This window comes from Pleurodeles waltl, chromosome 4_1, assembly GCF_031143425.1.
Source record: "Pleurodeles waltl isolate 20211129_DDA chromosome 4_1, aPleWal1.hap1.20221129, whole genome shotgun sequence".
Classification (NCBI taxonomy): domain Eukaryota; kingdom Metazoa; phylum Chordata; class Amphibia; order Caudata; family Salamandridae; genus Pleurodeles; species Pleurodeles waltl.
The window spans coordinates 328188316-328212176 of record NC_090442.1 but is presented as its reverse complement, the minus strand read 5'-3'; the positions used below and the strand labels follow the sequence as shown (position 1 = coordinate 328212176).

The 23861-nt window shown below is 43.5% G+C and overlaps 1 protein-coding gene across 1 annotated transcript in view; it reads left to right on the top strand.

Moving 5' to 3' along the window:
• VWF (von Willebrand factor) overlaps window positions 1-23861 on the top strand; it is a 1017342-nt gene that overhangs the window by 971620 nt on the left and 21861 nt on the right. The window contains exons 50-51 of the mRNA XM_069228440.1: window positions 15242-15281; window positions 22426-22523. Coding sequence (XP_069084541.1) covers window positions 15242-15281; window positions 22426-22523 — 138 coding nt within the window. The remainder of the gene's footprint in view (window positions 1-15241; window positions 15282-22425; window positions 22524-23861) is intronic.

The window sequence follows — 23861 nt, the reverse complement described above, 5'->3', positions numbered from 1 at the left end:
CTTTCACAAATAAAATCAAGCAATTTTTAAAAGGCAAGCCCACAAACCAATGAAACTGATGGGCATGTAGTGGGCTTGGTTAAAAGCCCACAGAGAGATCACAGCAGGTTAGAGCACTTACGCGCGCAACCCTAAAAATACCCAAGAAGGATTGAAGGAAATCCAACAAACTATGCATTAGAATTAAATTATGACAAATATAAATATATATATACATATATATATATATATATATATATACAAACATACATTATATATACGTATATATACATATATATATATATATATATATATATATATATATATATACTCACATATATATAAATATATTTATTTATATTTATTGACTAATAAACAAAGATTACATGATCGTTATAGTTAGGTTCTAAATGTACTTGTACAAAATCATAGAAATTCAGCAATTAGTGCCTTAGGGCGAGAATTATAGTTACTTGAAAGAACTCTAACAATAAGTGCTGAATTTCTATCATTTTGTATGAGTTTAATTCAGAACCTAACTATAATGACCCGGTAACCTTTGTTTTTTTCAGTGAATGTCTAAGGTTTTTTCATTATATTTCCAACTATAACTTCCCTGTAACCTTTGTTTTTTTTCAGTGAATTTCTACATTTTTTTTAAACGTAAAGTAATTTTCATTACTATATGTTAATCCAACCACCAAAGGTCATGCACGGCAACGGTTGGCCCGCAGAGCCTGGCCTGTGGCCAGGCCCTGCAGCCACCCCCTATAACAACCAAAATCTGCACTGCGCATGGCCTTCAGCTGTGTGCATTGGGGCTTGGATGCAGGACCTGCCCTGCGGCCAGACCCTGTGTTCAACCCCAATAACAATCCAACGCTATGTGCACATGGCCTTCACCTGTGCGCAGCAGGGTTTGGCTGCAGGACCTGGCCTGTGGCCAATCCTTACAACCACCCAAAACTGAACTGTGCATGGTCTTCAGCTGTGTGCAGCAGGGGTTGGCCACATGGCCTGGCTACCAGCCAGGCCATGTGGCCAATCCCTATAGCAACCCAACCCCTGCATTGCCCAGGCCAATCTCATCCCTTGGAATCCCTTCCCCCTGGGCCTGGCCTAAACATTTGATTCTTTGGGGGGAAGGGAGCCAAGTGCCACCGTCTTCCCCAGGGTGATCTTGGCCACAAGGGCCCTATCCCCCGGAGCCCAGCCTAAACATTCAATTTTTTAGGGTGGAGGAGGACACACACCAACCCCCTCCTCAGGCTGATTTCGGCCCTTGGGATCCCATCCCCTGACGCCTGGCCTAAATATGTTTGTTTTAGGGGGGGCATGCGACCGCCCTCCTCAGACCAATTTTAGCCCTGGGGACCCCATCCCCTGGGATGTGGGCCTAATTATTTATTATTTTTTGGGCAAGGGGGGCACATGACCCCCCTACCCAGGGTCGATCTCGGGCCCATAAACGCCATCCCCCAGTGCCCGGCCATGTGACCTGGGTGTCCACCAGGGCACCCAGTCACAATGTTGGGGACTGTGAAGGCCCCCACAGTCCCATTTGGCTCCCCCCCTCCTGTGGGAGCCAGCATTGCTGTCACAGAGAGGGAGCTGCTAAAGCAACTCCCTCTCTGTGAGAGCAATTGTTTCCTCTGCCTCCCTGCCTGCATCTCCACCTGCAGGAAGACGGAGGAGCTGAGTGTTTGATGTGACTTGGCAGCAGCTGTCATCTGTGGCTCCTCAAGTGGAGCCTGCACAACCTCCTCCTATGTACAATAGCCCGGGGAGGTGATGGTCCCTGGGGCTGAAGGGGTTCGAAACAGACCCCCTTTTCTTTTCCTAATGTTTGCCCTGCAGAGGTGGTGGTCCAGGTATACAATTACATGAATGCCCCAGGGAGGTGGCGGTCCCTGGGGCTGTGGGGGGCTGTGCTGGGCCCCCGCATAAAATTACAGAAATACCCGGGGAGCTGGCAGTCCTCAGGGCTGTACAAAGCCCAGGAGGGGTGCCCAGTGCACCCCCCTCTTAATTTTTCACATGCCCCTGGGACCAGGACCACCCAGATGCTTAAATAAAACAAGCACAGGAGCCCAGGCTTGTTTTTAAAAAAACAAATTTGCTGTGAATTTACAGCAATTGTTGCTCTGGTGTGGTCCCTTTGAGACCCCAACACCAGAGCTAAGGGGTCAGGGTGTTTCTACCCTGCCCCCCCTTTCTTTTTTTTACACTTTCTGTTGTGGGACTCAGCTGATGCTGAGACCCCATGTGGCTGCCAATACTTCTTGGTTGAAGTGTTGGCAGCCAATCAGAGCTGTGCATTTCCCTGCACAAGCTCTTCATTATTCACAAAGTCGTCTGGGAGGATCCGTGACCCTAGATATACAAATTTATTTGCCCTTTAATATCTCCAAAACTACTGGACAGATTTACACTACATCTGCATACCAAAAGCTATCTTTCATTAGGTGCAATTCCGCCCAGTGGTTCGGGCTGTAGTTGCATCTAAAGATCCTATGAGAATTAACATGGGAAACACAATTATTGTTCCCCCTTTTTCTCGACCCCCACTTAACGGATCACCACAAATCTTTCTGTATGCCACAAGAATCACCAGCGCACTTTTTAAAGAAAGTTTTGTGAAGATTTGTCAAATTGTGCCAAAGATATAGGCAAGCCAAAAAAAGCTTTTTATATTAAAACATGGTCCTAACTAGAACAGGTAATATATATGTAAATTACTTAAACCCTTTGGCTAGCTTGGGTTAAACACCTCATATTGACTGTGACAAGGATGAATAGAAGAAAAAAGTAAAACATTACCAGTAGGTAATTAGGATATGGCCCCTACATTCCCTGTCCTTGTCCTCAATATGAGTCTGGCAGTCAGTAGACGGTCCGAGCATCATATTTCAACCCTGGCTGTTGGACCAGGAGGGGACTGCCAACTCTGGCAGAAACAGGGATCCCGGTGGGCTAGTGGTCTGAGGCGATTACGATCTTGTAGCACCGCCATGAAAAGACTGGCACAGAACAGGTTCAGGGGGCCATAGGGGGGCCCTACACTGCCCATGCACTTGCATTGGACAGTGCAGGGCCCCCCTGACCAGCATCCTCGCAATGTGAACATTTCAAGGGTGCTGGTGCACCCTGCGCTCTACAGCACTGCCGGTGGCTCGATTACAAGCCGGAGCCAATGCTATAGGCTGTTTCTGGCTAGGCCAGGGGCAGAAACTCCGGTTTCCACCTGCTGACCTAGTGGGAAACTCTTAATGGGCCTGACGGGGAGGTAGCAGTATGGCGGTAACCTCCCTGTCGGAAGTTCAGCACATGGTGTAAACTATCTGCTGAACTCATAATTAGGTCCTAAGTGTGGAATGCTAAAGATATACTTTGAGCTTCTGCACAGAAAGCATACACAAAGAGGCATCAATGCTCCAACCCATAGTATTTTTTTTTAGTGACAACATGTGTTCAAGAAAAATAGAACTGCGTAGACCAAAGGAAACATTTTCAGATGAAATGCCCTGAAGATAATAATAATGAATGAAGAGATGAGCAGAAGTCCAGGTGGCCACCCATCAGTTCTGAGACAAGGAAATGTGGGGAATGTCTGCCCAGGAAGAAGCAATTCCCCTGGTAGATCTACTGTGTATTCCTTCAGTAATACCAAACAGGGAATAATCCAAGGCACTCAAGATGTGATCCAGCGGCTGAAAGAAAGTGAAGACAGTTTCTGACCTTGCCCAGCAATACCAAAGGAAAAAAAAGGTGAGCAGAATAACTGAAAGGTAACGACTGATTTGAATAATTCAATGCAGCCTCCTGAACTATGGAGGCAACCTGAGGCAAGAACAGATTCAGAAATAAGGACTACTCCATTCTCTAGAATCTTAAAAAAGAATGCACAAAATGGTACTGACTTCAGTTAAAAGTGAGCAATTTGCCACTCAATAAGTACAGAAGTAGCCAACACAACAGCTTATACCCCCAAAGGTAAGTCTAAAGGAGAAGCTAGGCAATGGCTCACATGATGTGATAAGACAAAACCTTTCAAGAGACAAAAGGTAAGCAGATCAGTCTCACCAGGACTCCCCAAGATTCATGGACTGCTTTTATTACTACTTATTGAACATGAAGAGTGGAAACAACCATTTTTTTAAAATCCTCCTAAACAAATTGAAGGATAGTAGGAAATGTGCAATCTCATTAAGAAAACAAATAGGCTTTACACCAAAGTCAAAAGGAGCTTCAGAATTTTTTATAATAGGAGCCTGGAGGGACAATCTAGAATTATGAATAGCTTTAGTTAGTTGATCTTGGAGGCTATAGGTTTGCAGTCCAAACCTGTCAACTACCAGCCCAACAGAGAGAGACAAAGGTTACCTTCCTGATGATGCTCTTTGAACAGGAAAGTAGAAGGGACCAGAGAGTGCCACCAAGCTGTCAATTCAGTAATGGACAAAAGAGCCACCCATGACTAGGGAGGCCAGTAGAGGACCACTATAATGGCGTCAGCTGCCTCAATCTGAATTCTGAAGAGTCAATAGGGAATAGGAGGATAAGTGGGAAGCTGTACAAAAGAAATGAGAGGCCATCTATTTATTAATGCAGTCAACCTCCAAGCCTTATGCACAGGAAGGAAGGAACATAGCCGAGAAAGTTGGGCATGTTCTAAGAAAGCAAGCATGTCCACAAAAAGCATCCCACACATACCATTAAAGCCTTTGAAGATAGTTGAAGAAACATATAGATACTAGGAAGATGGAAATACCTTGCTCAAACAGTTTGCCCTGATATTCTCGAGATCTTTGACATGTGAAACCTTTAGATCCAATGTTCGATCTCAGCCAAATATGACAATTACTAAGTGACCAGATTTAAAGACCAGGAGAGAACTTATCTTGCTGGTTGATACAGACTATATTCAATACATTTTCTGTTCATACCAGAATACGGTAGTCCCTCAGGCATGTGGAAAACAGTCAACATGCCCTGAGGAGAGCCAATAGTTCTCACCAATTGGAAGAATGGTTTCTTTTCACTAGCATTTCTGCACTGAGAAATTCCCCATGAAAGCATTGGACAAACATGCAGACAGATCCAATGGGCCATAAAAACACAAGAGAACATGGTGGGACGGAAATTTCTCCTGCATGATGTATGTTTGTGACCCCTGTCATGTGTGCCCGAAATGCATTTACTTGTGATCCTGGATTTCGATTTTTGTCATCCCATTGTGTTCTTGTTGACCTAGTTCTGGCGTTTAACAATGATCAGTTCTGGATCTCGTTCTGAATCAGGAGGAGAACATCAAGCCCATCCTCAGAGTAACAGAGGACTACTGTCCCTTTTGTGAGTTTCATGTGTGGAGTGGAGTGGTGAAAGTTTACTGTGTAGGCCCATTCATCTAAAAGGTTCTAATACTCACAATTAACCCAGGATCCCCTATGTGTGTGTGTGTGTGTGTGTTAGGATTGATAGTGTGCCACTTATGATTGATACATGCCTGAGAGTTCCATTTTGGAAGCTTGTAGCCTGGACCAGAGTACAAGATGGAGGCAGTCTGATTTTCCCATAAAACATATATGTCTTACTGATGTCTCCACAATGAGGGAGGGGGACACCAGAAGCTATTGTGAAGAAAAAGTAGACAGGCTTTCTTTAGAAGAGCCAGGGCCCTTCCAGTTACATTGGGCTGTAAATAACTCTGACTGCAGCTGCTGTCAGGAAGATGACAAGGGGTGAGAGTGAGGCCTACAGTATCTGTTGTTAGGGGAAATTATGAAGGGGCACAGATTCTTGTCTCTCTTCCTAATCTCTGTAAGAAGAGGTTGTAAATACCTGGAAACAACGTGCTCATGCCTCTTTCTATATGTCTGTGGTGGGTACTGTACCTTGGAACTGCCCTGCTGGGAAGAGCAGCATTGCAGACAATGGCCAGGTCTTGGAGGTGGTCTGGTTAGCACACATAAAAAGGTAACAGACCCAAACCTCTTACAAGGAAGTAGACCTGAAATCACATCCTCCATCTGTGGCATGAGTAAAAAGGTAGAAGCTTAAGGTCTATTGTTGTTCATTGTAGTCTCTTCGACCAAGGAGGGGGAGGTATTCCGTAGAGCCTTCATGTTGTACTACACAGCTAAGTGTTGGTTTTGCACTGACAGCCAATTCCCCAGCAAGGGAACATTACTAGGTGTCTGATCTGAAGGAAGAATTACTGTAGTTCCCTAGTTGTCAAGACATCTTGTTTGTGAACAAGGGAAGTAATTGTCAGGTCTTCGGGGGGGGGGGGTGTTGATTGTCTAAGGGACTTCCATAATTGACCCATCCAAAGGAGACTCACTAAGCAAGTGTGCAGAAGGAATTGCAGTCCTGCCAGGACAGGCAATGTGATCTTCACCATTTATCACTATTGTAACTACCAAAGCATCTGAAGCGGTGTGCCTATGTGGTAGTCACAGCTGAAGTGGGAATAAGCATTTGCTGGTGGCCTGTATTCCCAATGGCGACTGTGTGACTGTTGCATTGCCAAAGTGTGCCATTGCGTTGGGATCAGTCCTGAAGACAAAGTTACCAGAGATCACCACATGATGAATTGAAGTCATCACCTTTAGGCACTGTGTGGTGACTGCTGCACTGAAGAATCATCATTTGCAGGTGTGTGGTTGTCATGCTCAAAAATGAGCGCCAAATAATTGCTGGAGTGTTGGAGTGAACCATGCCATCAGTCAGGTACCCACCACAGTGTCAAAGTGAGCTGTGCCATGTATCGAGAGCCCATCAGAGTGTCAAAGTGGGCTGTGACCCACAGTGAGCAGCTCAGACAAGGGCCCCTCACAGAAGCCTTCTCTCTTGATGTGACCATCTGTTCAGCATGCTGGGGGACCTGGTGCCATGTAGCTCTCTGGAAGGCTGCAGTCTGTTACCTGGAAACTCCCTGCAACCCGTGAGATTCCGTTGCAACATAAGAGATGAACATGGCCCTGCTGTGCTCCTGTGAACTGGTAGAGAGACTGAGTGGGGCTGGGCATGAGAGGTTGAGCATTGAGACCACACTGGGGTGAGCACTAGCCGCACCTAAAGACCATACCACCAAATGTGAACTTAAGGGGGCACCCAGAGAAGAGGGGGGTTCATGAAGATACAATTAGAGGGGTAATTAAATCAGTCAACAGAGGCCCCTTAAAGAACACAGACTTGCACCCATGAATTGGGTATAAGTGCAAGATTCACCATGTAGTGGAATTCTGTGTTCATGTGTATTTGTGTTTTCCACAAGGGGAAACACGGGGCTGGACATTAATCTTATTGCAGTGCTGCAAGGTGGTATTGATTCCTGAGCATGAGAACCCCCACATTAACCTCCCTAAGAAGCATGTGACTGCTCACCTCACTACCATTAAGAATCAAATGAATAAATGGTTGTATTTGGCCCAGTTTGCAAAACCATAGTAAGAAAGGTCCTGGGTCAGCAAAAGGCCTCAATCCCCACAATTGTGGCTGAGTAGTTGCTGCCTGCCCCTTGGCTTCCTGAACAGGACCTAACAATTGGCAGAAAGCAATGTGAGATCCTAAAAAGGTGATCTTCAGGCCACAATACAAATATAGTAGGTCAAATCCCATTACCTTAAAACCTGCACAGCAACAATGTCTGATACAAGGATGAAAGAAGTAGACCGTAACACCCTATCCTTAGATCAGTGGATGGATCTGCAGTTGGATAGAGGGTGGAAGGCTTCCCGAAACAAGGATAGGGAGATCCTTGTGAGTTTGGTGAAAGCCTAGTTAGTAAAACTGGAGGAGAGAAGAGAAGCTGAAACATTCTGGGGAGGTAAGGTTGCTGCAAACCAAGGTAGGAAGTGCTGTAGAATCCGATCCTCGGAGACTTATAGTTCCTCCAGAGACACTGTGTGTAATTTCCAAAATGTGCTTACCAGAAATTCCCTGTGTATTTACTAGAAATTACCGAGGAATTTTTCTAGGGCTAAATTGACACTGGGAATGATACCCTTGGGATGGTTAAGTCTAGCATAAATGTTGATTTTTCAATTGGCCCTCCAGATAGCAAATGCTGAAGAAGAGGAGAAGACCAGGGAGTTTGGTAGGGAAAAGCTAAGGTTATCTCACTTGGAGCAAGAATACAAGAGGAATGTGAAAGAGAATAGATGGGACTGTGCAAAGAAATGCAGAGCAAGGGAAAGGCAAGACAAGAAAATGAGAGGGAATTGGAGAGGGAGAGAATAGCTTCTGAGGGGAAAAACTTAGGATGGCAGCAGAGACAGTTACCCCGGGAAAACGTATTCCATTCCAAACTTTTCTGGTGTGCTTGCCAAGGTTCTGCAGTAAAATAACATGTATGCGGAAAGGTAAGGGATTTTGGAATGGTTTGTGAGTTTTGAGATCGGTTGCGAGGCTCGGCCTTTGAATGATGTATCTAAGGCTGCAACAATGATGCTTTGCTGCTGGAAGAGACAAGTCATTGGAAGGATGCCTGCAGCTGAGCAAATGCAGTACGAGCAGATGAAAGATGCTCTTATTAAGAGGTTTGGATTGAATCCAGCTCAGTACGAGAGACAGGAAGTGAGCAATTAGTGTTCTGTTTTACACTTGGATTGGTGGTGGGCTGCATGATTAGAATGTGTGGGTGAGAGGGATGGAGGCTATGGATTTTTATACCCCGAACCAGCTGATGATTGGTGAATGACTCTTGGAGAAATGCTCCGCCCCACCTGTCAGATGTGACAGCGAAGGATCCAGGGCAACATGAATGTTGGCTGACAAGTGACTAGCCAACATAACATTGTTCACAAAGAGCTGGGGCAGGATGGCTCGAAGTCAAAAGGGGATATACTCAAAACAATGGCGTACCTGGAAAACATTCCTGAACTTTCTAGATAAGCAAAGAAATATATTCTAAGCATACAATTAATGTAGTGAAACCATTAGTACACTCTTTTCCATGTGGGTTTTTTAATTGAACCAGAAAAGTATAGTAACTACATGTAACAAGTAATTTGTAGACAATATAGAAATTGTACAAATGTCAATTAGGAGGTGCTATGATGAATGAACGATCACTGTGCCCCAAGGTGAAAAAACACAAAGAAGTGAACAGGTGACAATTTTATGTACAGGCAACAACTTTCACTATGTGTTTATAAATGCACACATATGTAAATTAATGAAAGTGGCAAATTCTTTGAAGCCAGCCATAATTAGTGTGCTTTGCTGTCAACATTATATTTGTAGTTACTTTAACTTTCTGATTTAATTAAAAACATTCATAAGGCTCGAGTGCATTAGTGAGTTTACTACACCAATTGTATGCTTAGAATAAATGTTGTTGCTTATCTACCACGTTCATGTGAATGAATTCTTGGTGGACCATTGTTTTGAGTATATACTGAAGTCAAAAGGGGACAAAAGACCTCTCCACAGTCTGTCTCCAAACCAGAAGATAAGAACTAGGGCAGTTCCCAATGTTCCAGGGGAAGGGGGCTAAAACAAAGAGGGAATTGGGGTCCAAGTCAGGGGAAAAGGCAGGAAAAAGCATGACAGGAAAGCTCTCACAAGCCCAAAGTGATAACTTGCATCAAGTGTCAGAAAGAGGGCTATTTCAGACGAGGATGTCAGGCAAAGATCCCTGTCTGAGCCGCATCCATCAAAGGTAGAAAGCCAACTATGGAGAGCTGGAAGAGGGCCCTGTTGCTCTTAGCCTAGTTGCTAGGGATATTTGGGAAATCACACTAATATGGTATCAGTACATTATCTTTTCGATTATCTAGGAATTTATGTTTTCCACACAAGTAAATACCTGTGATTTAGTTTATGCATATCTGAAACTTACACATAATAAGTCAATCAATAAAATGTGTACAAATGGATAATGCACTGTGAAATATAGGCCCTAATTTCTCTCAATGGCCTGTATGTAGTGTGTTACATGTCACAGCAAGGTAAGGGCCTGCTTTCACCCAGAGGTGTTGTGACATCTAAATCTGGCCAGAAAAGTTAACATACAATCTGATGTTTAAAAAATAATTGAAGCCCTATGTTGCTTACTCCAAGATGGCGCTTTCTAAATGAGTGTTTGATCAACGACCTTTCAAAAAACCTCACTAAGGGAACACAAAGTTTTTCCCAGATGCTCATTTCCTGGATAATGGCCTGTGCCTAGTGGTACTGTTGACCACACACTGTGAATAAACAGCACTGCAGGAAGTAGCAGTGATGTTAAAAGAAATCACAACTCCATGACATCTAATAATCACATTGGCATGAGTCACATTCATTATCACACTTGCAGGAAGTAGGTGTGTAAAAATTGCTTTTATGCATTTTTGTGCAAAGACATGCATGTCTTCCTGAAGGCAGTAAGACTTACCTACTTTTAGGGACTGACTGTAATTCAATTTGTTTCAAAAGCTGCTATTCGATTATAAAAATAGCCATTAAAGTACATATGCCATACAGTTACAATTTTAATAAATATAAAATAAATAAACATTTTAAAAAGCAAGAAATGCGATGTCATGCTGCAGCTTTTCAAAGACTACCTACTAAAAACATACTTTCTCGGATGATAAAGGTTGTAAAAAACAGAGGGCAGGACTGCATTTGACAATCCATGGTTCTTCATCACTGGAATCAGATACTGTTGTGTACACTGTAAATAACACTAACAAGTAAAAACATAAATGTAGCAACGACTGAGGGGAGGATTCATCACAAGGGCAGATCATAATTGTAGCAGTATCATAATGGACAAGAGGATCACAAAGCTAACTGCAGATGGAGCCCATTCTGAATTTAGTTAAATGAGTTCTTCGGCGAAAATACATCTTCATTGCAAAATATAGTTTCAGATCCAGGGTAGTTTGGAGGGTAACATTAAGGGCTTCATTACGAGTGTGGCGTTCTTCAGACCTCCACACTTGCGGTGGTGGTCATGACTGCAGCTGTTGCGGTGGTCCGACCGCCACAGTAAAATCCTGGTGGTTAGACCACCAGGGAACTGCCAGCACTGCCAGGATCCATGATCCCGGCATCCTGGCAGTGGTGGAGATCGTAATTCGCCAGGGCAGCGCTGCATGCAGGTCTGCCCTGCGGATTACAACCTTGTTCTCAGCCAGGCTGGCGGAGAACAGGTGCAGGGGCCCCACTGCCCAGAACCATTGCAATGTTCACTGTCTCCTTTGCAGACAGTAAACATTGTGAGGGTGCTTGTGCACTCTGCTGGCTACAGCATTGCCACTGGCTCGATTATGAGTTGGAGACAATGCTGTAGCCTGTTTCCTGCCAGGTATTCAGGCGAAAACTAAGGTTTCTACCGCCAGCCTAGCGGGTAACTCTTTATAACTCCAATGGGGTTGTCGCCATAAAGGTAATGGCCACCCTGTGAGGAGTGTGGCTGATGGGCTTTCCCATCTGCCAAACTTGAAATGAGGCCCACAGTCTCAGAGAGGGGTTATATCACTCCTCACTTTCTCTAAAGGAATGCCTGTGCTTTGCCAAAGTGTTTTTGACTGAAAGCTTATCTTCTTTTAAAACTCGTAGATAAAGATGGCCTGCCTAACTCTTCAGTTATGGATTTAACATATCTAAGGCATGATATTATTTAGAACATAGTCACAAGTTAAACAGGCCTCAATAATCTGTCTGTTTAGTTTTGTGTAGATAATAACACAAACTGATATTCGTAAGAGGATGGGAGCTTTCTTAAGCAGATCACCTACATAATTAAGGTCCAGTTCCTCATGGATAAAACGTGTGGACTGCTTTGAGGCAAAACTAAGAGGCATCTACAAAATCTATTTTCCTCAGCTTGAAGACTACACACATGACAATGGCCCCAAATTGCAGCCCCATAAGCTAATGCAGGAAGACAATTTCTTCTATAGATTTTGAAAAGAAAGAGTATAGGTTTGCTGCCTAAATTATTTGCAAAATTGACAACATAACCCACCAACATAACAGCGCGCCCACTTCACAGAACGCCTCAACAACAACGCACACGACTGCAAAGAACTCTTCTGCATCGTGAAGGAACTCTCTAACCCTAACGCCAACGTCAACGACGTCCCTCCCTCCCAGAAACTCTGCGACGATCTCTCCACCTTCTTCCATTAGAAAATCGCAACCATCCACGACAGCTTCAACACCGCACCTCCGCCAGACCCCACCCCGACGACTCCTCCCACGCCTGCCGCCTCACCACCTGGACCCAAGTAGACGACGCCGAAACCCTAACAACCATGAATTCCATCCACTCAGGATCTCCCACGGACCCGTGCCCACATCACGTCTTCAACAAAGCTGACGCCACCATCGCCCCCAAACTCCGCAAGATCATCAACCTCTCCTTCAACACCGCCACCTTCCCGGACAGCTGGAAGCACGCAGAAATCCAAACCCTCCTCAAGAAACCCAAGGCTGACCCCAACGATCTCAAAAACTTCCGACCGATCTCTCTCCTCCCTTTTCCAGCGAAGGTCATCGAGAAGATCGTCAACGCGCAGCTCGCCCACTTCCTAGAAGACAACTCCATCCTAGACCCCTCACAATCTGGATTCAGACGAAACCACAGCACTGAGACCACACTCCTCGCCGCCACAGATGAAATCAGACAACAAATGGACAACGGCGAAACCTCAGCCCTCATCCTCCTCGACCTATCAGCCGCTTTCGACACAGTCTGCCACCGCACCCTGCTAACCCGTCTCCACGAAGCCGGCATCCAAGACAAAGCCCTCAACTGGATCTCATCCTTCCTCTCTGACAGAACCCAGAGAGTCCGACTCTCACCCTTCCGCTCCAAAGCCACCAACCTCATCTGCGGCGTCCCCCAAGGCTCCTCTCTTAGCCCAACGTTGTTCAACGTCTACATGGCCCCCCTCGCACAACTGGCCCGTCATCACAACCTCAGCATCATCTCCTACGCCGACGACACCCAGCTCGTCCTCTCCCTGACCAAAGATCCGCTCACCGCCAAAACCAACCTCCACGAGGGACTAAAATCCATCGCCGAGTGGATGAACAACAGCCGCCTGAAGCTCAACTCCGACAAAACGGAAGTCCTCATCCTCGGACGCACCCCCTCGGCCTGGAACGACTCCTGGTGGCCCACCGCCCTCGGACCCCCACCCACCCCAGCCAGCCACGCACGAAACCTCAGCTTCGTCCTTGACTCTGCCCTCACCATGTCCAAACAGATCAACGCCGTCTCCTCTTCTTGTTTCAACACCCTCCGCATGCTCCGCAGGATCTTCAAGTGGATTCCAACAGGAACCAGGAAGACGGTAACTCAAGCCCTTGTCAGTAGCAGACTTGACTACGGCAACGCACTCTACACAGGCATCCCAACGAAAGACATCAAACGACTCCTACTCATACAGAACGCATCCGCCCGCCTGATCCTCGACATACCCCGCCGATGTCCCATCTCCCCCCATCTGAAGAACCTCCACGGGCTCCCTGTGGATAAAAGGATCACCTTCAAACTCCTCACCCACGCACACAAGGCACTACACAACACCGGACCCACCTACCTAAACACCAGACTCAACTTCTACGTCCCCACACGTCAACTCCGCTCCGCCAACCTCGCCCTCGCCCCCCGAATCCAGCGCAAGACCTCTGGCGGCAGATCCTTCTCCTTCCTCGCCGCCAAGACCTGGAACTCTCTCCCCACCTCACTACGCCAGACCCAGGACCTCCTCACCTTCAGGAGACTCCTCAAGACATGGCTCTTCGAACGCTAGCAGCACCCCCCCCCCCTACCCCCTGCGCCTCGAAACCCTGTCGGGTACATAGCACGCTTTATAAATTCACTGATTGATTGATAGATTGATTGACTGACTGGCTAAATCTGTCATCTACGAATGAGACAAGGTGCCCATGTAATCTCTGGGTTGAATGTTACTCCCAAATATGCAAACTCAGGGATTTTCTAGGATCACATGCCATGTGAAAAATGTTAGTCAGGTTAGAGTCCAAACCAAATTCATTCATGAAAAATATAGTTATCAACTAGATGTTGAAGCCTTTTGGGGTTGCTCTTCATAGGGACAGCATCATCAGCATACAAAAATTCTGGGGAAGGTTTAGCTTTACCCAGGAGAATGTCCTGACCAGGTTCCATAAGAAAATAATGTCATTTGTTTATTTTAGCAGACAAAATAGGGGCAAAGACAAATTCCTGTTGAACTCCACAATTTAGGTTTACTTGCCCTGTTGGCCAAACCTAACAGAGGGTGTGTTAGACCTGTTGGCCCTAGTGTGGTCTTCCACTAAATGTTTTGCCTTCCTTTGCCATTTCATTCTTATCTTGATTTTTCTGGCCTTGGGACTCTTCACACTTTACCTTGCTAACCAGTGCTAAAGTGTATGAGCTTATTCCTTAAGACATGGTAACATTAGCTTATTCCCAATCAGGCTGACAGGTCTAACAATTCTGAATTATTCCTAATCATATTGGTCAATACAGGTAAAAGATCAGCAAACTGTCAGCATAATCTCAGCCCATTATCTTTGGTAATAATATTTGTAACATTTCTTCTCAAGTTGTGAGTGCTTCAGGAATAGGTATGGCTAGAACGGCTTTCAGTGGATGGAGGCCACTATATCCACTCACCTTTGACAACTCCGTCCCCAGCCAACCCGGATATAATTACAGAAATACCTATATACAAAAGTATCTAAAATTGTTCCAGACCCTCTTTCAATAAGGTTGTCATCTGCTCTCCCACAGTTATGTAATTGACATCATGCCACATAAGGACGTGAATGATGAAACCCCCAAACCGTACTATAGATTTTTGGAATGCGGAAAAGAAGTCAATTGGTTGGTAATAGGGCTTTGTACATTCAAAAATGTTTTTTTGCACTCTCAAATGGACTGATTCACTGACTCCTCCTGCAAAACTCCTTTGTACATCTGGCCCTTAATTACATTTAATGTAATGTTTTAGTGGTACAAGATAATACAGATTTATTATAAGGAGCACAACTGCTATGACCCTTCCTTGTCTCAGGTCTTTATATGACAAGTAAAAACAATTCTCTGGCCTCAAGTCGAGACGCTTTACCTTACTAAAAGTGGCTTTCCACAAGTTCTTTTGTTACACATAGCAGAACGTGTGCACTTTTATTCATCTGAATTCATGTGCTAGGTGTAGGCATACTATACTTTGAATCAGAAGTCATTGTTCTAAGCGTTTCATACTTTATGCTTGACTGATATGAGCTACTTTCTCCTTTCTAGGGTACGGTGAAACAAATCGAAAATACTTGCTGTCAAACATGTAAGTAATTTCTCTTATATATTGGTCTAATAGGCCATATGGCATTTAATTTGTGTTGCTATGTACAAATACATGTACATCTCAATATATTTGATTGACTCAATGCAAGTCCTACAACTTCCATGATGCTGCACAGACCAAGTTGGGGATCATTACAGTATAGTGTATTGACCTGCCTCCTTCTTTAGTACTTGAAGTACTACTAATATATAAAACCATTGCAGATTCATAAAAACACAGCAATTACTCGTTTTTGGCTACATTCCATTGTTGTGTAATGAGTTATCATTTGTGGGGTCTGCATACAACCTCAGTAATAGCTTATGAAGGCTTCAAGAGTAAGTCCGTAAGAACCAGTCACTCATCCTATTATTTCGGGCACAGGTTATGAGTAGGCCTGGGCAGAGTTTGCGAAGTGCTGAAAAAACTCTGTAGCACTATGCAAAGCTTCACAAGCGGCAGAGTTTTGGTAAGGCGCGTTGTTCGCACTGTTTTTCAGCATGGGAGTGTCTCCTGTGATGTAAAATCAGTGTAAACGGCATCATGCGGAGTGCCAGAGGGCACTAAATTCTTTTTGCAGCACGTGTAGATTTTCTACTTGAGCGGCAGCTTCCTCAATGCAAGCGGCAGCTTTCTCATCTGTCTTTGGAGTGTAATCCTTACTGTTGCGCTCTCCAACTTAGCGATTTCTCTTGTTTGCGCTCACCAACTTGACGTTTGCGAGCAAGAGAAAAAACTCTGCTCTGCATCACTTAGCGGAGTTTTTCAGAACTCTGTGCAGAGTGCGGATTGGGGAAAACTCTGGCAGAGCAGAAGTCTTCACCCTCCCATGTTACTGTTAATCATGTATTGCATTAATGCTGACTCAAGAATTATGTAATGGGAAAGAAAGAAATATTATGCAAGTACATAATTAAATATGTTAGCCATGCAACCTATTTTCTGTTCTTTTTTGAACTAAGAATTTACAGGCTGACTAAAATGACTCACTGTTTTGCATAGCACTTTTTAGTGCCTGTTTTCCAGATTGTTTCTAATACCTACCCCTTGTTTTCTTAACATGGAATGGAGTGATTGCTCCAAGATTAGAGTATTGGAAGGCAGGCCTTAGAGCTTTCAGGCAATATTACAGAACAATGTACTGATGGGCCATTTGTTTTATCTATAAGCCACAAATTACAGTTCAGCCTGCCGTGCAGCTTGATAGGTTTTATTCTGGAATTTATGCTCTTGATGTAGACATAAAGGACCAGATGTACAGAACGTTTTAGCAGCCACAAACAGTCCGATTTACAGAGGGGCTGCGTTTTGGTGTTAGGAAAGGTTGTTTTAAGGGTTTCCTTTCCTAATAGCGACCTGCAGTGGAATGTATGAGTGTTTTACGACCAAAATGTGGTTGCAAACACTTGCAGTTTGCCACCAATTTCAAAATGGTGGTAACTTATTCATACATAGGTAGGGGTCCCCCAAGGGGCCCCTTCCCCTTTGTAAATGAGGGTGAAAAAGAGTAGACAGTATTCCCACGGACCACTGCCCACTCTTAAAAATTGGAAAGAAATCTTTTCAGTTTTCTTTTTGAAATGCAGCCCATTTCCTTTATTAAGGAAAAGAGGCTGCATTTTAAAAAAATGCTTTATTTAAAAAGCAGTCAGACATCTGGGTCTGCTGACTCCAGCAGGCCACCATTCCTGTGATATCTGGCCGTTCCCAATGGGATGCAATTTTTGACCTACTTCATGAATATTGGTCCATTTGTGACCCACTGGGAATCGCTAAATGTATCAAAGACACATTAGTACATCACTGTTTGCGATGTCCTAATTGCGAATCACAAAAATTTGCAATTATGAAATTGCAAACACATTTCTTCGTACATTGTCCTAAAGTCACATAACCTGCACTGCCACCAGCCCAGCGCAGGAGAGTGGTAGTATTGTCTGCAGCAGTCTCAAATGTGCTTGAGGCCACTCTATTTCAATTGCCCCTTTGTGGAAAGGAAGAGGGCCGCCATGAAACTGAGTGCTGTGTCCACCACATTGACCCATATTTGCAAATGTTGACAGCTTAGCCACTCTGTATTGTTCAATTTACAAGTATTCAAAAAAGTGCCTTTAAGTAATTGATCACAAGCATTGACTGACTTGAGTTTGCTGCTGCGTAAATTTGAGGTCTAATCAAAACTTAGGCCCATATTTATACTTTTTGACGCAAAACTGCACTAACGCAGTTTTGCGTCAAAACAATTAGCGCCGGCTAACGCCATTCTGAAGCGCCATGCGGGCGCCGTATTTATTGAATGACGTTAGCCGGCGTTAGCCACCGGCGCCGTCTGGTGTGCGTTAAAAAAAAGACGTACACCAGGCAGCGCCGGCGTAGGGGGATTTGGGGCTTGGGCGTCAAGAAATGGGGCAAGTCAGGTTGAGGCAATTTTTTCGCCTCAACCCGATTTGCGCCATTTTTTTTCACTCCCAACCCCCATAGAAATGACTCCTGTCTTAGCAAAGACAGGAGTCATGCCCCCTTGCCCAATGGCCATGCCCAGGGGTCTTCTGTCCCCTGGGCATGGCCATTGGGCATAGTGGCATGTAGGGGGGCACAAATCAGGCCCCCCTATGCCACAAAAAAAAAAAACTTACCTGAACTTACCTTAATGTCCCTGGGATGGGTCCCTCCTGCCTTGGGTGTCCTCCTGGGGTGGGCAAGGGTGACAGGGGGTGTGCCTGGGGGCATGGGAGGGCACCTCTGGGCTCCTTCAGAGCCCACAGGTCCCTTAACGCCTGCCTTTTGCAGGCGCTAAAAAACGGCGCAAAAGCGGGCGTACGTCATTTTTTTTGGCCCGCCCACTCCCGGGCGTGAATTTTGCCCGGGAGTATAAATCCGATGCACATGCCTCGGAGTCGATTTTTTAGACGGGAACGCCTACCTTGCATATAATTAACGCAAAGTAGGTGTCCACGCTAAAAAATGATGCTAACTCCATGGACTTTGGCGCTAGACGCATCTAACGCCAAAGTATAAATATGGAGTTAGTTTTGCGTCGGAATTGCGTCAAAAAAAACGACGATATTCCGGCGCAAACGGAGTATAAATATGCCCCTTAGTACTCACAAGGTGGCAATTGGGCGAAATAACTTCACCTTTGTGAAGTTGGACAGACTCAAAACCAGAGCTGCACAATGTACTAGGTGCCAAGGAGAGGGACAGCAGACACTCTGGTAGGAATGGTGCAAGTTTGTGTAGCACATAAGTCTTCTAAAGGGTGTGTTCAGGGGTAGCCCTCAGTAAAGAAGGAGACATTATAAGATGTCTCTGGAGTGTAATAATGACTGTCAGTGAGTGGGCCCAGAACAATGGATAGCAGAAAAACAGCACTTGTCCACCTGTGGCCATTTGAGGTGGCAGGAACAGTTACTTACTGTAAGCCTTAGTGATATAGTAGTATAACTCCACAAAAGAAACCTATTTGTCAAGGCGCCTACTTTCTACTGAATGTGAAGCACACTTCTAAAGTATCTGGAAGGTTTTTAAATAAACGTAGTGTTACATGGTAATATTGACTCTTTCTATTTTTTTTTTATTCATAATGTGCTTCTCTCCTCACATCACCTGCAGGTGGATTTAATCTGCAACTTTGATAGATGTAGCAAAGTTTAGTGGGTGATTAAAAATGACATTTTAGGTAAACAATGAGATTCGATAGGCGCAACTGTCCAAAGGCAGAAACCCAATTGACTAACAAATGGGGCCTGGAAAATTTATAGAGACACATGAATTTGTAGTTCATGCTTTGGGACTTGTCAGAAGGAAAACTATTTTCATTTGGCCAAGTCATCAGAAAGCTGGCTAACTTGTGCATGTGCTATCAACTGCACGAAAGAATTCAATAAAAAGGATTGATGAGAAAATATTTCACTGCTCAATGACGAATTCAAGAGCTGCCCTATGGAATGTTGCTGTGTCTCCAGAGTGTGCATGTTAGAGAGACTCAAGCAAGGAAAGAGTCCATCCATAAAAACACAGAGATGGCTATATTGATGTTACAAACGAAGAACAGATGTTTGCACGGACCAAAGAGAACTGGCTTTCTGGCAGACTATCAGGCCACAAACGCCCAGTGGAGACATTCATTACTGCCTGGACAAGAGCAGGCTGACTGCACAAGTGGCGTGGTTAGTGTGTTTATAGCACTTGATAACGTTTGAAAAAGAACACAATAATATTTCTATCCCATTGACACACTCAGTTACAACTCTATTGAGAAATGAAAATACGTAGACTATGACAAAATAACCCCAACAAGTGCTGCACGATATATATGTAGAACATTGTAGCCGGATAGCTGTCAGCTACGGAGATGTTTTAAACTGAGGGGTTCAGAGTTAGATTACAGAGAAACTGAGAGTTGGCTATAATGTCACTCAAAACCCCGAGATAAAAAAACAACGATAAATTGGTTCTTGACAACTACCCATTGACGATTTTATTTTATTTTGGGTCTGCTCGCCTGGCATCTGTAATAACACTTCTCACTTTTGACTAAAGGAAAGCAGGATATTACAAATGAAAGAGTTAATTTTTATTCAAATTGTTGTGAATTACACTCTTTTAGTTATTTCATGTTCACTTTTGCCGATTAGTTGTATTATAATTATTTTTCTGTTATTTGTTTTCAATTTAAAATCACTTGTTTTCTTTTGATCTTCTCTGTTTTAATTTAGATGTTAGAGTGTGATATTTTCAAACTCTTCATTTCGCCTTCATGAAAGACTAAGAAAACCTGAACACTCTAATTACAATGGAGCCCTTTGATAGCTGACCTTTGCAGACAGAAGCTTCGAACTTCTCTCCCTTATACAATGTGTGTCTTAGCATAGCAAAACAAGTGTTCATTAACAGTCCACCTTCTGAGCCACATAACTAAAATTATTATTTTATTTTTACTGCATTCAACGGCATAGTGTAATCAACTTTTTAACTACTTATCTTACAAATAAAATCGACATCTCTAAAAATAGCATATTTTCATTATGATGCTCCAAAGTAAACGTGATATAAAATATATATCTTACATTGCTTACAGTGCTGAACATCAGCAAACCGCTAACCCTTTATCTTATATTTTATTTCGTCATCAGAACCCCCCAATTGCATAAATGGACCATTATACACCCTGATATCTGAAAATAGAGAGATAGAAACAAAGCATTGCGGACCAGACATATACCCATTCTGTGTCTATGGGAAAATGTGTTCGTAGAAATGGCACTACACTCCTATTTAGTGTTTTCTGAATTACATATTTTAGACTTATTTTTCTGTTATTGTTTTTATTGTAAAACCATTTTTCTTCATTTGCATATTTTGTTTTATTTCTTTAGATATCAGAGGAAAGTATTTTACATTATTGCAGAATGACATTCCTGTATATTTTCTGTGGCTCTGGAAAGAATGCCCTGTATCCATCAGCTGTGCCCCACACATGACCTAATTTAGAAAAGAGTTAAAGCCACACCTGTTTAAAGAATACTACACCATGATAAAGTATCTGTCTACCTCTACTCTCTCTCCAAATCCACCTTCCAATCCAAGAAGTTATTGACTGCACCTTGCCCTTGAGCCTGTGCTGCACACCATTGCCTTTTAGCTAGGTTCAAGCTGTGCAGACATCACCTTTTAGCTTTCTAATAGATAAACAAACCTGCGCGTTCTGAAATCCCCTCTGTTGGCTTACCTCTGCAGATAGCAGCTTCAAAAACGTCCCTTTTTCGATGTGCTTCTCAAAAAGAAAATATATATATCACTAAAACCTAGCTTAAAAAAAACACAACTAAAATTAAAATGTTCCTTTTCTCTTCATTTCTTCTCCTTTCTTTTCTTTCGCTGCAGACAGGTAAACAGTATACTACAGAATTCAACTACTTATTTCAAAATGACAATCACATGATTAAAAATAGAGTATATGTCATGCAGATATGCTCTTTAGAAATACCCTATAATATAGTTATAAACAAAGGAATGTAACCAGAACCATGACTTAGTGGTTAATTCTGTGTAATGGAATAAATGAAAATACAATTTACGGCGTATAATTATAAAAAAATGATTTAATTTCATCTTTCAGAAAACCATAAGACCATGAATAGTCTCACACAGCTCTGATTACCATCCTAGTATGATAAAACATGCTTCTGGTTCCGCATCAATAAGACAGGGGGAAATAAAAAGCTGTTTTGCTCACCATTGTGCTTACCCCTTGCTGTAGTCTGGTGCTTCTGAATCTGAGTCTGATTTAAAAAGTGCACAGTGAGATCCATTGTCCATTCAATTATACTCATTGTTTGGGTACAAACGTAGACCTGCTTAATACAATATGGGTATTTCTGCATTTTCACAGGTGTGGTACCTCCTGCAACATGCAAATGAAGGAACACCAAATGTGCATGTCCATGTATTATTTCATAGAGGGAGGCATATAGGCAAAGAGGCCTTTGAGTGGCACGTTGTGAGTCCCCAAGCAAGAAGTGCACAGTTACTGTGCCCACTACGACGCCAGTTGAGAGGGTACACTGTATGTCCTAGGGATCCTTCGGTGACCTTATGACCTCCAGGGCTTCCTTCAGGGAGGAGGTGCCTCTTGCACAGAAACTGAGAGCAGAAAATGGTGCCACTATGACGCCCGTTGAGAGGGTACACTGTATGTCCTAGGGATCCCTTCTTGACCTTCTTGACCTCCAGGGCTTCCTTCAGGGGCAGGTGCCTCTTGCACAGACACAGAGAGACACAAGACGCCCAGTGGTCTATTTTGTTCATGCTGATCTGTGCAGTGCATGCATGAGCATACTGACGCCCATATGTATACTTTTTTAGCGCCGCATTTGCGTCATTTTCTGACAAAATAGGATTGTATTTTGTAAGTTTGCGGTGCTTTTGCGTAAAAAAGCTGCGCAAATGCTGCGGTAAAAAAGAATAAATATGGGCCTGAGTTTGTGCTGTTGTTAGGTTATCAGGTACTGGGAGCTCCTAATGTGGGTACACACTGGTACTGAATGGGGGAATGCACTCAATCTAGAGCATCACCTGAGGAAGGACATTTACACCGCTGAGGGCCGTTGTTAAGATATTTGTCTCTTCTATTTGACATTAGGTGAAGAGCCTGAATGTAAACAGACAACAGGAGTGCTGAAATATGTAAAGGTTGATGACTGTGTGACACAAAATGAAGTCAATATTCACTATTGTGAGGTAAGCAAATTACGTTTTATTTAGTGATTAAGTACGTTATATGCATGCGTGTATGTACTTTATTTATTTTTCTTGCAAACATAAGATAGTGCAATCCTTGGGACACGCGCAAAAGAATGTTTCATAGCGAACGGTACAGAAAACGAGAATAATTAATAATACTCACACAGAGCTAAGTGGAAGTGTTGAGTGGCAATCTGGGGGTACGTGTGGAATAAACAAAGTCTGAAAGTAGCTACTCTTCAGGGCTTTCCATAGGGTCACCATAGTAAGTACTTGTTACAGTTATTCCGTGTTCCAGATTCTATGAAATGCAAGTATACCATAGTAGAAGCAGAAGAGCTCTTTTCAGGAAGCGTTTACTTTTATTGTAGCAGAACCTTCATCAACTAGAAGTACTGGTGTTAGAAGGGTAAACGTAATTGGGTTATGGTGAGCTCCGATTGCAGAGGCCTACATGTAATTGAAAGAGATGTTGGAACATGTCATTGAGAGAAAGTCAGACAATACATTGTACTTTTTAGTTTCACATTTCCACACATACACAGTTTGAGGCACTGAGAGATTCATGGTACTTCTAGAAGCACACAATTGTGGGACAGATGTTGGAGCCAGAATTATGACCCACGTGCCTAGGTCTTAAGGTCAACCGTAAACTATGGACCTGATGTACAAACCCCTGCAGTTCTCAAAATCACAGGGTCGGTAACCATAAGAGAATATTTTATTAATTACTAAAATACTTTAATGAGTCAGGAAAGATTTTCCAACTCACAACAGGGGTTTTGAGACCCATTACGAATAGCAGATAGGGGGGGCTTTAAAGGGATGTCATCCTCATATTTGGGAGTCACAATTGGATGTATCAATGGTTGCCAGTTTAATGAATCATTGATCAGATACCATCACCTAGGTTAGGGTGTTGTCTGATTCAGAATGTCCCCACAGGAACAGCTTCCTCTTTGGAAATCATGTGGAATGGCCTTGGTAGGAAAAGAAGGTGCTCTAAAGACCATGGCCTTTCCATGTAATCCTAAATGGGAAACAATTTTTACATGAACACATTTTTTTACTGAGTTTTTATCAATATAGAGGTAGATGTTGCCTTCATTATATCTAACATGTACACAGATTTCTGCTACTACGAGTTAAAAGAATAACAAGCACATTTATAATTTTTAGCTTTCGCCAAAATATTCCAGGGCTGAAGTTAAAGGAGGAAATGTGCCCCTTGGACTATTTTGGGTAAAGTTGAATTTTCCTCAATTTGTCTAGGAACTGAGTTAGAATAGTAATTCTCAGAACCCTCTGTTGCTCTAAGGCTGCAACTGAAGTCAA